We start from the raw sequence: 16005 nt of genomic DNA, 5'->3' as shown, positions 1-16005 counted from the left end.
CACCCTCCCTCCACCACCCCCCCCCACCCTCCCTCCACCACCCCCCCACCCTCCCTCCACCACCCCCCCTCACCCTCCCTCCACCACCCCCCACCCTCCCTCCCTCCACCCCCACCCACCCTCCCTCCTCCACCCCCACCCTCCCTCCACCACCCCCACCCTCCCTCCTCCACCCCCACCCTCCCTCCACCACCCCCCCCACCCTCCCTCCACCACCCCCCACCCACCCTCCCTCCACCCCCACCCACCCTCCCTCCCTCCTCCACCCCCCCCACCCTCCCTCCACCCCCCCACCCTCCCTCCACCCCCCCCACCCTCCCTCCACCCCCCCCACCTTCCCTCCACCCCCCCCACCCTCCCTCCACCACCCCCGAGATCGTTCATTGTAGAAGATTGACCATGGGGCGTTGAACGAAACGAGCCCGATCACGGGAAGCAGAAGCAATCGTGGCGCCTTCTTGTGATACAATTACATGGATGGGAGAGGATTGGAGGGGTATGGACCAGGTGCTGGAGGGTGGGGATTTGTTCACACACACAGGACAGGACAAATACAAATACATACAATGCACCCCCCCCCCCACCACACCACAGGGGACAAATTCACTCACCCCACCCACACACCAGACTCAGAGGACAAATGCAGACAGGTACCGCATGTGCACACACACCCACACACCCGAGGACTAGGAGGGTGGGGATTTGTTCAGGCATGGACTAGTAGGGCCAAACTGGCCTGTTCTCTGCTGTATATGGTTCTTCTGGCATTGAACCGCACGCCAAGTCCCAGGCAGCGGGCCGAGCCGCCCGCTGGCTCACTGGGAGCCCTCCCGACACCGGTGGGACCCGCCAGCGGCAACCTGGGCGAGGATGACAAGGTTTTAATTTCAGAAAGATACGATTCGGTCAGCGTTTAAATAAGAAAAAAGAAAGATTGAAATGGACGTAAATAAATCTTGAACAAAGGGGACTGGAGAATGAGTTGGGGTTTTTAAACATCGCGTATTTAAAGTAAGAGGGGAACACGGCCACAGACACAGCGCGGACTATATCCTACGCGGGGCGAGCATCCTTTGACTGGAAAGGCTCGGATCGGCGCTGTCAAACAAGTGCTGCATTGTCCCAGACTCCCCCTTCCTTCCCCCCCCCTCCCCCTCCCCCTTCCCCCCCCCCCTCCCCCCCCCCCTTCCCCCCCCCCTTTCCCCCCCCTTCCCTTCCCCCCCCTTCCCCCTTTCCCCCTTCCCCCTTCCCCCTCCCCCCTTCCCCCCTTCCCCCCTTCCCCCCTTCCCCCTTCCCCCTTCCCCCTTCCCCCCCCTTTCCCCCCCTTTCCCCCCCCTTCCCCCCCTCTTCCCCCCCTCTTCCCCCCCCTTTCCCCCCCCTTCCCCCCCTCTTCCCCCCCTCTTCCCAGCGCACCGAAGCGAATGCTTTCGGCTCCGTGCTGCCCACACGAGTTCCCTTCGCCAGTTGCTCGGGAATGATCCCAGCTGATTTTACTCTTGATAAAGCATCACGACTTCTACACTTGACTAGAATAAAAGACGAAGGTCTGCAAATTGTAGTAAAACCACCCAGAAATGCTGGACCAACACATCAGGTCTCGCAGCTTCCATGGGGAGGGGGGGGGGGGGGGATAAATATATACAAAGCACGTTTCGAGCCTGATCCCTTGTCTGCTGACAAGGGGCACATATTAAAATAGCAAATGAAGGGGGAAGAATGGGAGGGGGCGAAGTGCAGTCCAACAGACAAAAGGTGTTAATTGGAAATGATAAGAGGATGAGGAAAGGTGAGAATTAATAGGGGGAAGGGGAAATACTTCTCAGCCTGACCCGCTCACTCTCTCCAGCTTCTCATTTCTCCAGCATCTTTGTGTTTCTTCAGAAGGCCCCGATATTCCCATCCTTAACACCGCTCTGCTGGTTTCTATGGGCGCTTGCTGGCTTGTCCCGCAGGAGCCCCACCCGGAGATTTCAGGTTCACTTAGAGTTACTTCAGCTGAGCTTGGGACAGATGCGCCAAGAGGAGGCGATCGGCAAACTTCACTTGGACAAAGCTCCGGCCTTGATTTGCACCGCCCCCTGTACGAGAGCTCTCAAACTTTGGTCTTCAGAGTGACATTAGACCGGCGAGTATGGACACACGATCATATAGACTCGATAGGATAGACTGAACAAATAAGGGCTCAGACCGGAATCGTCGTCAATAAAGCCCCCTTCCCACTCTTCTTCTGGTGGCGGGTGGGAGTCCAGACCAACAGCCAAAAGGTATAAATTAGATGTGATAAAAGGTAGGAATTGATTTTGGCTCTGCGAACAGAGACCGAGGGAAAAGGGGATGGGGAGGGAGAGAGAGCAAGAGGGAAGGAGACAAAGGGCTCAGACCGGAATCGTCGGCAATAAAGCCCCCTTCCCACTCTTCTTCTCTGTCTCCTTCCGTCTTGTTCTCTCTCTCTCCCTCCACCCCCCCCCCCCCTCTTTTCCCTCGGTCTCTGTTCGCAGAGCCAAAATCAATTCCTATCTTTTATCACATCTAATTTATACCTTTTGGCTGTTGGTCTGGACTCCCACCCGCCACCAGCGCCTATTCTTCCCCCGAACCCTCTTGTCCTTAACTGAGATGCCTGTCTGCTCATTGTACATGAGGAAGGGCTCAGGCCCGAAAAGTCGGTAATATATCTTTACCACCAATAGAGGCTGCGAGACCGGATGAGTCTGCGGGGGGGGGAGGGTGGGGGTGGGGTGGGGGGGGGGGGGGTGGGGGACGACCCCAGGATTGTAGAGTATGTGATGTCATGTCATATCTGGCAATAAATCTGAAATCTGACAGCGCTCGGCTTTTACATAGAAGAATCGCAATGGAACTCGGCCCGGCTGCAATCCCGACTGGATCCCAACAGCATCAAGGCCAGCACCCTGGTCACATCCTCTTCTTACTGCTACCTGAAGTCCAGCTTCAAGGCAGTGAACCATCAAAGTGTGCAGACGGTGTGGTTGGAGTAAAAGGACAAAAATGGTCGGATGCCTGCTGAGTTTCTCCAGCAACTCAAGGTTCAAGGACCGTTTTTCCGAAAGTTGAAAGTCTGCAAACACAAGCATGGCGCAGGAAATCAGCCAATCTGGCAGCGTCCAAGGGAGGTAAAGATACCTCATGGACGTTTCCAAAGGTGACCGTACTCATTAACCTCCCCTTACTATTCCAGTTACAAACTACTCCGGGCCACAAACCATTTCTTGTTTCTTACACCCACTGTAACTGTGAATGTTGATTAGCTTTTGTATTTATGATCTCTCCGTACTGCGTTGACTTCATGTACTATTGGAGATAGTAATTTTAATAAAATTGCCCTTTTTGCACACAAGTATTTATGCGTAGGACCACAGAACGCGACTACACAGAAATAGACCCCCTCCATCCTTCTGCACTGTGTCTGAACCATTTGGCCTCGTCCCTCTGACCTGCATCCAACCCATAGCCCTCCATACCTTTCCCATCCATGTATCGGTCCAAATTCTTCCTGAATGTTAAAAAATGAGCCCCCATTCACCATCTCGCCCACATTCCACACTCCCACCACTCTCTGTGTGAAGAAGTTCCCTCTAATGTTTCCTTTAAAGTTTTCCACGTTCCATGTCCTGTGGTTTCTATCTCCTCTACCCTCAGTGGGGAAAAAAAGCCCATCTCCATTTACTCTGTCTCCCTCATAATTTTAAATACCTCTATCAAATCTCCCCTCATTCTTCTACGCTCCAGGAATAAGGTCCGAACCTAATGTACTTATGTGGATGACAATAAACTCATCATGGAACAGACTCTTGGAACATAACTCTCTGTACATACGGGGTCGTTGCGCGCAGAAAGCGGTCTCTCGGCCCACCGTGCCTTTTCCAAGGCGCTTCAAGTCTCACCTCAACGCCGTGAATGTCACTGTCTCCACCAGCACCTCGGTTCCAGGCTCCAACATAGCGTAGCCGAGAGAAACACGGGAAATGTAAATGCTGAAATCTGGGGGAGCAATGAACTCCCCGAGGAACTGCGGCCAGGTAGCGTCGGTCGGCATTAAGGGTCGGGACCCTTTAGCCCCGGCTCGACAGCGTGTGGGTTTCATTCAGATCAATTGTGAAAGACAGAATTGCTGGAGGGACTCAGTAGATTGATTGGGCATGGAAACGATTTCAATTTATGGATTGATTTAAATGATTTAACCCTTTGGAGTCAGGCCATTTTAAATTTTTACTCTGATCTGGGTCCATGGGTAAACTACAGTAGGAACACCAGAATGGATGGGTATAAAACCGGTCCTGCAACACCGGGACACGGAGGATATGCATTTGTGGATAGTCACGGAAAACGGGGACACCGAGACCAAAGGGTTAAATGCTGAATATAACCTTTCCAGTAAACGGGTGCAACGCTCCGCCACTTGCCCCGTGTGGCACTAAACCTGCGCTGGGACGGTGGGCGTGTTCCCCTCTTCTTTAAACTCAAACCCCGTGTGCTGAAATCTAATTTTCGCCCTCCAACCCCTTTGTTCAACATTTATTTACGAACAATGCATGTATTTATATAATTTCCATTTAAACACTGACAGAATCTTATCTTTCTGAAATTAAAACGTTGTCATCCTTGTTCAGGGTGCCCCTAATGGGTCCCATGGAAGGTGTCCAGCCGGCTGAGTTCCTCCAGCGATTCTTTGTTTGCTGAAGATTCCATTACGTGCAGCTTTTATGCTTCTAATTAAAAAGGACAGGCTGCTGAAGGCCGGGACTCTGTGTGTGTGTGTGTGTGTGTGTGAGAGAGAGAGAAACTCTGTGTATGTGTGGGCGTGTGGGACTGACTGTGTGTGTATTTGTGACCATGTGTGTAAGACTGTGTGAGCCTGTGATTGTGACTCTGTGTGTATGTGTGTGAGAGGGACTGGGTGTGTGTGTGTGACTCTGTGTTGTGTGAGAGAGAGACTGTGCATGTGTGAGAGAGACTGTGTGTGACTGTGTGTGAGATAGAGACTATGCGTGTGACTTCGTGTGTGTGTGAGAGAGAAAGACTGAGTGATGTGACTGTGTGTGAGAGACCATGTGTGTGTGAGAGAGACTGTGTGCGTGAGAGAAGGCGGGGACGGGGTACTGAACTTTAAGATCAGCCATGATCTAGTTGAATGGCAGAGCAGGCTTGAAGGATCGAATAACCTACTCCTGCTCCTATCTTCTATGTTTCTATGTGTGAGAGAGACTGTGTGTGTGTGTGACTGTGTGTGTGTGAGAGAGAGAGAAACTCTGTGTATGTGTGGGACTGACTGTGTGTGTATTTGTGACCATGTGTGTAAGACTGTGTGAGCCTGTGATTGTGACTCTGTGTGTATGTGTGTGAGAGGGACTGGGTGTGTGTGTGTGACTCTGTGTTGTGTGTGAGAGAGAGAGACTGTGGGTGTGTGAGAGAGACTGTGTGTGTGAGAGAGAGAGACTGTGTGTGACTGTGTGTGAGATAGAGTCTATGCGTGTGACTTCGTGTGTGTGAGAGAGAGAAAAACTGCGTGATGTGACTGTTTGTGTGTGAGAGACCGTGTGTGTGAGAGACTGTGTGTGTGAGAAAGAGACTGTGCATGTGTGACTGTGTGAGAGAGAGACTGCATGTGTGTGACTGTGTGTGAGATAGAGAGACTGTGCGTGTGTGACTTCATGTGTGAGAGACTGCATAATGTGACTGTTTGTGTGAGAGAGACTGTGTGAGAGAGACTGCGTGTGTGTGACTGTGCGTGAGATAGAGAGACTGTGTGTGTGATAGAGAGAGACTGCGTGATGTGACTATGTTTGTGTGTGAGTGTGACTGTGTGTGTGAGAGACTATGTGAGAGATAGAGAGACTGCGTGTGTGTGACTGTGCGTGAGAGGGAGACTGTGTGCCTATGTGTAAGAGAGAGACCGTGTGTGTGTGTGTGAGAGAGAGAGAGAGAGAGACTGTGTGTGTGACTGTGTGTGTAAGAGGGAGACTGTGTGAGAGGGAGAAACTGTGTGTGTGTGACTGTGTGTGAGAGAGAGACTATGTGAGAGATAGAGAGACTGCGTGTGTGTGACTGTGCGTGACAGGGAGACTGTGTGCCTATGTGTAAGAGAGAGACTGTGTGTGTGTGTGTGTGTGTGTGTGAGAGAGAGAGAGAGAGAGACTGTGTGTGAGAGGGAGACTGTGTGTGTGAGAGGGAGACTGTGTGTGAGAGGGAGAGACTGTGCATGTGTGACTGTGTGTGAGAGACTGTACGTGTGTGACTGTGTGAGAGGGAGAGACTGTGCGTGCATGTGTGTAGATTGTGTTTGAGACTATGTGTGAGAGATTGTGTTTGAGACTGTGTGTGAGAGATTGTGTTTGAGACTGTGTGTGAGAGATTGTGTTTGAGACTGTGTGAGAGGTTGTGTTTGAGACTGTGTGTGAGATTGTGTTTGAGACTGTGTGTGAGAGGTTGTGTTTGAGACTGTGTGTGAGAGGTTGTGTTTGAGACTGTGTGAGATTGTGTTTGAGACTGTGTGAGAGGTTGTGTTTGAGACTGTGTGTGAGAGGTTGTGTTTGAGACTGTGTGTGAGATTGTGTTTGAGACTGTGTGTGAGATTGTGTTTGAGACTGTGTGTGAGAGGTTGTGTTTGAGACTGTGTGTGAGAGGTTGTGTTTGAGACTGTGTGTGAGAGATTGTGTTTGAGACTGTGTGTGAGAGATTGTGTTTGAGACTGTGTGAGAGGTTGTGTTTGAGACTGTGTGTGAGATTGTGTTTGAGACTGTGTGTGAGAGGTTGTGTTTGAGACTGTGTGTGAGAGGTTGTGTTTGAGACTGTGTGAGATTGTGTTTGAGACTGTGTGAGAGGTTGTGTTTGAGACTGTGTGTGAGAGGTTGTGTTTGAGACTGTGTGTGAGATTGTGTTTGAGACTGTGTGTGAGATTGTGTTTGAGACTGTGTGTGAGAGGTTGTGTTTGAGACTGTGTGTGAGAGGTTGTGTTTGAGACTGTGTGTGTGTGAGAGAGAGAGAGCGATGAACTGCCAGGAACGAATGATTAACACGCACAGCTAGTTGGTGCTGCCTGGAAACATCCAAGCATCCGGCTTGGTTGCTTCAGACACAATTCTGTCCTGCCGGCAGATTCTCGCTGCCAACATAACGGTGGGGTGACGCCGTGTGCGACAACCCGCGCTGTCTGGTCCGGGCTTGGGGCGAGGAGGGTCGCTTCTTCTAACCCGAGCGCCGGGGATCAGCTGGTTGCCGGGGTTTGACGCAAGTGTTTCTCCTCCTTAAATCAACTCGGAGCCGATCTTTCTCCTCGTCCACCTTGTCCGCAGGTCGGCTCCGAGCGGCGGCGCTGAGTGCGAGATGTTGAGGGGGAAACCTCTCGAGTGGCCAGGTACGCTTTCCATCCCATCGCATCGCGCCGCTCCCCTGCCGCCTTGATCTGCTTCCACCGAGCGCCTGGTTCTCCTTTATTTCAATCCATTGCAGCGTTCCTCGCCAGACCAAGTGTCCACTTGGGCTGAAAGCACGTACTCTTGAACCAAGACCAAAGGACTCAAGGGAGAATGGAGCGGAGGTAGAGTGGCGCTGAGTTGCACCTGAAGACGGCTTCCAGGCACCAAGCGAACGCTGCCGCATTGGGACGCCCACCTCGTTCAGGAGCCCCAGTAGAAGAGCATGGGTCTCTCAAACCACACGGCGTGGGGGAACTGGACGGCGGGCTCGGCCGACCTGTCCCCGAAGCCGGCTTCGGTTTTCAGCATCCTTGTCCTGACCTTGCTGGCGATGCTGGTGGTGGCGACCTTCCTGTGGAACGTCTTGATCCTGGTGACCATCCTGCGGGTGAGGACCTTCCACCGGGTCCCCCACAACCTGGTGGCGTCCATGGCCATCTCGGACGTGATGGTGGCTGCCCTGGTCATGCCGCTGAGCCTGGTCCACGAGTTGGACGGACGGCGCTGGAGGCTGGGCAAGGTCCTGTGTCAGGTGTGGATCTCCTTCGACGTTCTGTGTTGCACGGCCAGCATCTGGAACGTGACGGCCATCGCTCTCGACCGCTACTGGTCCATTACCAGACACTTGGAGTACACGCTGAAAACCAGGAAAAAGATTTCCAACATCATGATCGTCCTGACTTGGGTCCTGTCCTCGGTCATCTCCCTGTCGCCGCTCTTCGGATGGGGCAAGACCTACTCGGAGCGGGAGTTTCGATGCCAAGTTAGCCAGGAGCCCTCCTACACCATCTTCTCCACCTTCGGGGCTTTCTACCTGCCGCTCTGCGTGGTTCTCTTCGTCTACTGGAAAATTTACAAAGCCGCCAAATTTCGCATCGGATCGCGGCTGGCCAACACCATCAGCCCGATGCCCGATGTGGTCGAGGTGCAATGTCTTGGCCGCTGCGTGTTTCCTGCAACCGGGTCGGACGGGCATGGGAGCGGGCGGGGTGGGGGGATAAAGCTGGGGTCTGGTGCAGCGGACCAAAGTGCCTGAGCAATTCAAGCAGGTCATCCGTGGAAATGGATGCATGGATCTCTCTCTCTCTCTCTCTCTCTCTCTCTCACACACACACACACACACACACGCACAGTCTCTCTCTCTCTCTCTCACACACACACACACACACAGTCACACACGCACAATCTCACACACACACAGTCACACACAGAGTCACACAAGCACAGTCTCTCTCACACACACAGTTTCTCTCTCTCACACACACAGTCTCTCTCTCTCACACACACACACAGTCACACACACAGTCTCACACACACAGTCTCTCACACACACAGTCTCTCTCTCACACACAGTCTCTCTCACACACACAGTCTCTCTCTCACACACACAGTTTTTCTCTCTCTCACACACACAGTCTCTCTCTCACACACACTCACACACACACAGTCACACACACAGTCTCACACACACAGTCTCTCTCACACACATAGTCACACACACAGTCTCTCTCTCTCACACACTCACACACACACAGTCTCTCTCACACACATAGTCACATACACAGTCTCTCTCTCTCTCACACACACACACACACACACACAGTCACACACGCACAATCTCACACACACACAGTCACACACAGAGTCACACAAGCACAGTCTCTCTCACACACACAGTTTCTCTCTCTCACACACACAGTCTCTCTCTCACACACACACACACAGTCACACACACAGTCTCACACACACAGTCTCTCTCTCACACACAGAGTCACACACACAGTCTCTCACACACACACAGTCTCTCACACAGTCTCTCTCTCTCTCACACACACAGTCTCTCTCTCACACACAGTCTCTCTCTCACACACACAGTTTTTCTCTCTCTCACACACACAGTCTCTCTCTCACACACACTCACACACACACAGTCACACACACAGTCTCACACACACAGTCTCTCTCACACACATAGTCACACACACAGTCTCTCTCTCTCACACACTCACACACACACAGTCTCTCTCACACACATAGTCACATACACAGTCTCTCTCTCTCTCTCTCACACACACACACACACACACACATAGTCACACACACATGCACAGAGTCTCTCTCACAGATCCATGGACCTGCTGAGTTTCTCCAACAGGGCGAGAGCTGTCAAAGGGGTTCAAGGGGAAGGCGAGAAAAAGGGGATCAGGAGAGGATAGGAACGGGGAGGGGGGGGAAGAGACGCAAGGCAGGGAGAACTTGTAAGGGATAGAGTGAATGAGGGAGAGTGCGAAAGGAAGAAGAGAACGGGTATGAGAGATGAAAAGCAAGTGGAGGGGAATGTGAGTGAGTGAACATGTGTGTGAGTGTGTGTGTGTGTGTGTGTGTGTGTGTGTGGGGGGGTGGTGGTGAGAGTTCACGAAAGAGCAAGTGAGGATCAGCAGGAGGGAATGAGGGAGAAGGGGTCAGTGAAGTGAAGAGAGCTTGGGGAGGGATGTGTCCCAGGGAGAAGCAGTGATGGAGAGAGGGAGAGAAAATGAATGTGAGAATAGAAGATACCTGAGCAAGACAAGAGATAGAGACACATGGAGGGAAGGGAAATCAGGAGATGTGTGAATAAACAGGGTAAAAGACTGGTAGGAAATAGAGAGGAGAAAAAGAAATAGAAAGAGAGACAGGGAGACAGATAGAGAGAGTGAGAGAGACCACAACATGATTTGCTAATGGCAGTTCTAAAGTGTGTTGAAGTCTTTTTTTTAGGCTGTGTCAGATAAATAGGCAACATATTTCTCAATTACTGCATGTCCATGGCACTGGCAAGCTCATTTCTAATTGCTGGAGAAGATGCTTGGACTACTGTAGTTCTTCTGGTGGATTAGTCCCATGGGGCTGTTGAGTGAAGTTTCTGGATTTAAAATGTAGAAAAAGTTGTCCTGGTGGGCAAATGGTTGTGGTGTTCCCCTGTGGTTGCAGCCCTTATCCTCTTGGTGGTAGAGGTCGCAGGTTTGGGAGGAGCTGCAGGGTGAGTAACTGCAGAGCATTTTGTGGAAGGTGACAACTGCAGCCAAAATGTACTGGTGGTGGAGGAAATGTATGTCTGGCTGGCTGGCGGATAGAGTGTCCATCCAGGGGTTGCTTTATACTGCATGGGGCCATAAGTCGTACACATTCAGGCAAGTGAAGAGTCTTCCATCAAACATCTGACCAATGGATGACTAGCTGGTGAATAAGGAGGGATGGGAGAGAGAGGATCCAGATGGAGAAAGCTTAAAGAAGGTAGAGGACGGGGTAAAAAGGTGAAATGAAGAGAGAGCGATCTGTAGAAAGAGGGCAATCAACTAGTGGAAAAGAGCAAAGCTAAAAAATAGGGAGAAAATCAGAAAACAGAGAGGGGAAAAATATAAAAAAAAAGATATGTTGAGGGAACATTCCAAGCGTAAGAGGAGGAGAAATATAAGATCACTGAAGAGGTGAAATAGGTAAATTAAAGGAGAGCAGAGAGACAAAGAATACGTAGAAGAGAGATAAAAAGGCGAGGTAATCCATCAGGAAGTGAGAAATATAAAAGTGAGAAGGGATTATTCTCAATTCATTAAAGGGTAAAATAAAGATGAAAGAGGTGATGAAACTATGTGGTGGGCTGGAAGAAGGGAGACTGAGGGGTAGGGAAAGGAAGACACTCGGGGAGAAGGTTAATGTTGGGAAAATCACAGGAAAAATTAACATAATCACTGCCTATGTGGTCGTTCACACTGGGCGCTTTTTTAGACTGCCAGTACCTGAGTGCAGCAGTCCTGGTGGTTGGACGTGCAGTGGAGTGGATGACCATCAATGAATTTTCCCGATAAGATTTACACGGCAGGCTTCCTCCAAAAATGTTGTAGGGGTCCCGCAAGATAAATCGCGGAGCAGGAACTGGTTCAAAATTCCTGCACATTCCTTCTCAGAATGCCCTGTAACGGCACAATTCCTTGATTGTGCCGTTACATGCCTGCAGTCTAAAAACCATAATTGTTAATTTTGTCTGGTTTAACAGCAGGGCTGGAAATACACAAAAGTGCGGGAGAACAGGTCATGCACCATCCAGAGGAAATGAAGGGCAGCCAATGTTAAATATATTCTCCAGCACCCCACCCTCTTCCCTGCCTTCTCCTATCAGAGAGCAACCCTTAGCCCTCTGCCCTCTCCCCTATCATTTCTCAGTGTTTTTTCTCCTACTCTCCCACCTATATCCACCTCAACTTTTAGCTTGCAACCATCCCCTTCCCCTCCCTCCTTCCTATCCTCTTTTTTATTCAGCCTACTTGTCTCTGATTCATGACAAAGGGCCCAGAGAGTTGTTGATCTGTGGAATGCTTTGCCACAGAGGGTGGAGGAGGTGGGCTCTCTGGATAAGGTCAAGAGGGAGTTAGATAAGGTTCTTGTGGACAGGGGAATAAAGGGTTATGGGAAGGCAGGGATAGGGTGGAAGATTAGCCATGATCTAAATGAATGGCGGTGCTGGCTTGATGGGCTGAACGGCCTACTCTATTGACTCAAAATGTTGGTTTCCCTTTACTTTCTATGGATGCTGTGTGATCTGAGTTTCTACACCACTTTTGTGCCTGGCATTATGCAATGTTAATAAGATTGGTTATTCGGGAGCTTCTAGTTACAACTAGTGTCTTCTGGCAGGTGAAAGAGGCCTCCCACCAGCCTGAGATGGTCTTCACTGTTCGCCATGCGACCGTCACTTTCCAGACTGATGGCGAGACCTGGCGGGAGCAGAAGGAGAAGAAAGCCGCGCTGATGGTTGGCATTCTCATCGGGGTCTTTGTGCTGTGCTGGATCCCGTTCTTCATCACCGAACTTATCAACCCCCTCTGCTCATGTGACATCCCCCCGATTTGGAAGAGCATCTTCCTCTGGCTTGGATACTCCAATTCCTTCTTCAACCCATTGATATACACCGCCTTCAACAAGAACTACAACAACGCCTTCAGAAACCTCTTCTCCAGACAGCGATGAAAGCACTGCCAGACAACTCTCTCCCCTATGTATTCAAGTTCTGGACACATCAGAATGCACAGGGAATGGGATAAGGAGTGGAGATGGTTTAGAGGGACAAGCTGTCAAAGTGTTATCACCATCCTTGGAGGCATGAGGTTGGAGTATAAGAATTCTTACCCATTCTGTCTCTGGGAACAGTGACCGTATCTTACAGAACTAAGCAGCTGTTTACAGTGAAAGTCCATCTGAAACCTTTTAACATGATCAAATGTTTTGTCATTAAGGATGTATAAAACTTTCAATTGTGCAACACATCAAGTATCTATTTGTCCCAGATATGAGAGAAACTATAAATGGTTTCCAACAAGGACAGCTTGATATTGTGTTGACCAAGTCCATTTTATATTAAATTCTTAATACTAAATTTAATAACAGGCTCTTTTGGCCCACAAGCCTGTACTGCCCAATTACACCTGATTAACCTACAAGCCAGGTAGATTTTTGAATGATGGGACAAAAGCAAAGCACCCAAAGGAAACCCACGTAGATGCAGGGAGAACGTACAAACTCCTTATAGACAGGTCCAGATTCGAACCCAGTCGCTGAAGCTGTAATAGCGATGCGCTAACTGCTACACCAACCATGCTGCACTGGACACCGACATTATCCACATGACAGAAAATAATAGAGTTTCTCTTATATTTTGCCAGGAATGTGATCGCACCACTAACCACCCTCTGTGAAGCCCTGGTTTGCTCACCCCTCCACACCCTTGGTCCCTGACACTTACTCTATCAATCTCTAGAGGTGCAACACTTGTTCTTACACCTCCCCTCTCACCATCAGCCAGGTGCATAAACAGCCTTTCCAGGCGAGGCAAAGCTTTTCATGTACCTTCTCCAACCTCGTTTGCTGCATTCAGTGCTCTTAGTGTGGCCACCTCTACTCGAGGAGACCAAGTGCAGATGAGGCGACTGATTTCCAGAGCACCTGCACTCTGTCCATAGCGTCTATCCCAATCTCCCAATCGTTAGCCATAGAAACATAGAAAACTTACAGCACAATTCAAGCCCTTCTGCCCCACAAAGTTGTTCCGAACATGTCCCTAGCTTAGAAATTACTAGGCTTTCCTGTAGCCCTCTATTTTCCTAAACTCCATGTCCTTATCCAGAAGTCTTTTAAAGGACCCTATCATATCTGCCTCCACTACTGTTGTTCCACGCACCCACTACTCTTGGTGTAAAAAAACTTAACCTGACATCTCCTCTGTACCTACTCCCCAGCACCTTAACCCTATGTCCTTTTGTGGCAACCATTTCAGCCCTGGAAAAAAGCCTCTGATTATCTACACAATCAATTCCTCTCATCATCTTACACACCTCTATTAGGTCTCCTCTCAACCCCCGCTGCTCCAAGGAGAAAAGGCCGAGTTCACTCAACCTGTTTTTATAAGGCATACTCCCTAAATCAGGCAACATCCTAGAAAATTTTCTCTGCGCCCTTTTTATGGCTTCCACATCCTTCCAGTAGTGAGGTGACCAGAACTGAGCATAATACTCCAAGTGGGGTCTAACCAGGGTCGTATATAGCTGCAATTTCCATTTCAGCTCCCTTTCCCATTTCAACACTGGGCTGTCTATCCTTGGTCTTTTGCATTGCCAGAGTGAGCCCAGCGCAAGCATAAGTAACAACACCTCATATTCTGCCTGGGTAGAATACCCAGGCATGAATCGATTTTCCAATTTCAGGTAATCCCTACCTCCTGCATTTCCCTTACCTGATCCACCTCTGGTTCTCCCATTTTTATCCTCTTTCCCTTACCCCCTATCACCAATTTCCATCTCTTCTCCCTCCTGGATTCATTCACCCATGACTCACACATTTCACTCATCAGATTCCCTCCCCCATCTGGTTCTATCAGCGCTTCAACTCTCCCTTCCCATTATCCCCTTCACTTCACAGATTCCAGTATTGGTTACCTTTATGTTCATTCCATCCCTCGCCCCCACCCCACTCCACCAGCTGTCTTCACGTTTACCTTCTCCTCCCTCCACCCCACTCAGCTCTTTGCAAGGACCTATCACCACCCGCCTCTGTTTCCCAATTCTACCTCTCCCTCTCGACCACCCCTCCCATCATCCTTCGCCATTCTTCGTTCACTTATCCCCTCCTGTCCATTTTTATCACATCTTCCGCTCTCCTCTATACACTGGCTAACCTCTATGATCAGTGCCGATACAGGATCTCGACTGGAAATGTTGACAATTTCTTTCGCCCTGTAGATCCTGCTTGACCAGTTGAGTTTGTCTGGCAGTTTGTTTTTACTCTCAGATAAATCCCACCAAATCAATTCATCCATTATGGTATCGAGAAAGCATTGAATACATAGATACAGGAATGCTTGTCAGTTTTTTGCCACAGGCTTGTGATCCCAAATTAGTTGCACATTGAGCCTAGCTGTTCCTATATAATAAAAACAGGGTCATTGCTCAGATATATCCTGTCCAGTCAAAGCACGATAAATCCAATCCATATATCCACCTGAACACATCAGCAAATGTAGCATCAAAAGTTCCACCATTGGCCACTTTCTTGGCATTATTAACTCACCAATGGTTTGTTTGGGTTCTGCCAGGACTATACAGTTTTAACCAAACATGGACAAAGGGACTGAATGAATCGAGTATGACCTTTCATAACACCAACTTTGATAAAGTCTAGGCCAATGGGCATCAATGTGTGGATTCACATATACATGGAAGAGCTCACATTAAAGGCAGTGCCACTTGAAAGGATATTTTCAGCCCTAAACTTTATTGCTGAAATCCTTAGCAGTTATGTTCTAAGGTGCATCTGTGACCTTCTGAAATATTGGACAAATGTTCAGTTTCATTCACAACTCCTTGGAAGCTGAAGCAGCCCAGGTATGTAACACATTCAGATATGATCAATGTTTTGGCTTGGAATAGGAAATGAAAAGTAACATTTACAAGTGTTACTGAATGTTTGCTTGGAGTGGAATTTCACCACCTCTCCTAATCGTTCAACAAGGTTACCATGAATGAATCCTTGATGTTGTCATCAATTAGAAATGTAACTGGATCAACCACAAAAATACAAGAACCAGTCAAAGGCTGTGCTTTTCGACTCAGTTGTCTTTACACCACCTGGAGTATTAAAAAGGAATATTTGCTAGTTGCCTGGGTGAGTGTTGTTCCAAAAACGCTCAAGAAGATACTATCCAACTTGATTGATTGGCATCGTCCACTACTTTAACTAGGCGCTCCCTCCATCAGCGCCATATCATGGCTGCATGCGGGGTATATATCTATGTAATGCATTGTAGTTTCTCACCAAGAAATCTTCAACAGCATGTCCCAAACCTAGACTTTTCCCATTTGAGGGCAATCCTCAAATTCCCATTAAGTATGTGCACCTTCTGGACTTGTAAATATTTTGCATTGCTGGATCAAGACCCTGGAACTGACTTCCCAAAAATAGTTTGGGAGCTCCTTTATTACATTGACTGCAAAGGTTCAAGAAAGCAGCTTACCACCAATCTCTTGATGACATTGTCAACAAT

General features: G+C 49.5%; 1 protein-coding gene across 1 annotated transcript; it reads left to right on the top strand.

Annotated features, from left to right (window-relative positions):
* Positions 1-7659: 7659 nt before the first annotated feature.
* On the top strand, positions 7660-12530 carry LOC138753855 (5-hydroxytryptamine receptor 5A-like). Its single transcript, XM_069917357.1, has 2 exons — positions 7660-8361; positions 12108-12530. Exons 1-2 carry the CDS (start codon positions 7660-7662, stop codon positions 12438-12440), a joined length of 1035 nt encoding a protein of 344 aa, XP_069773458.1. The 3' UTR covers positions 12441-12530.
* The last annotated feature ends 3475 nt before the right edge of the window (positions 12531-16005 follow it).

This window comes from Narcine bancroftii, chromosome 1 (assembly GCF_036971445.1).
Source record: "Narcine bancroftii isolate sNarBan1 chromosome 1, sNarBan1.hap1, whole genome shotgun sequence".
NCBI classification, from domain to species: domain Eukaryota; kingdom Metazoa; phylum Chordata; class Chondrichthyes; order Torpediniformes; family Narcinidae; genus Narcine; species Narcine bancroftii.
Note: the sequence above shows the minus strand (reverse complement) of the source record. Positions and strands in the feature narration are given on the sequence as shown.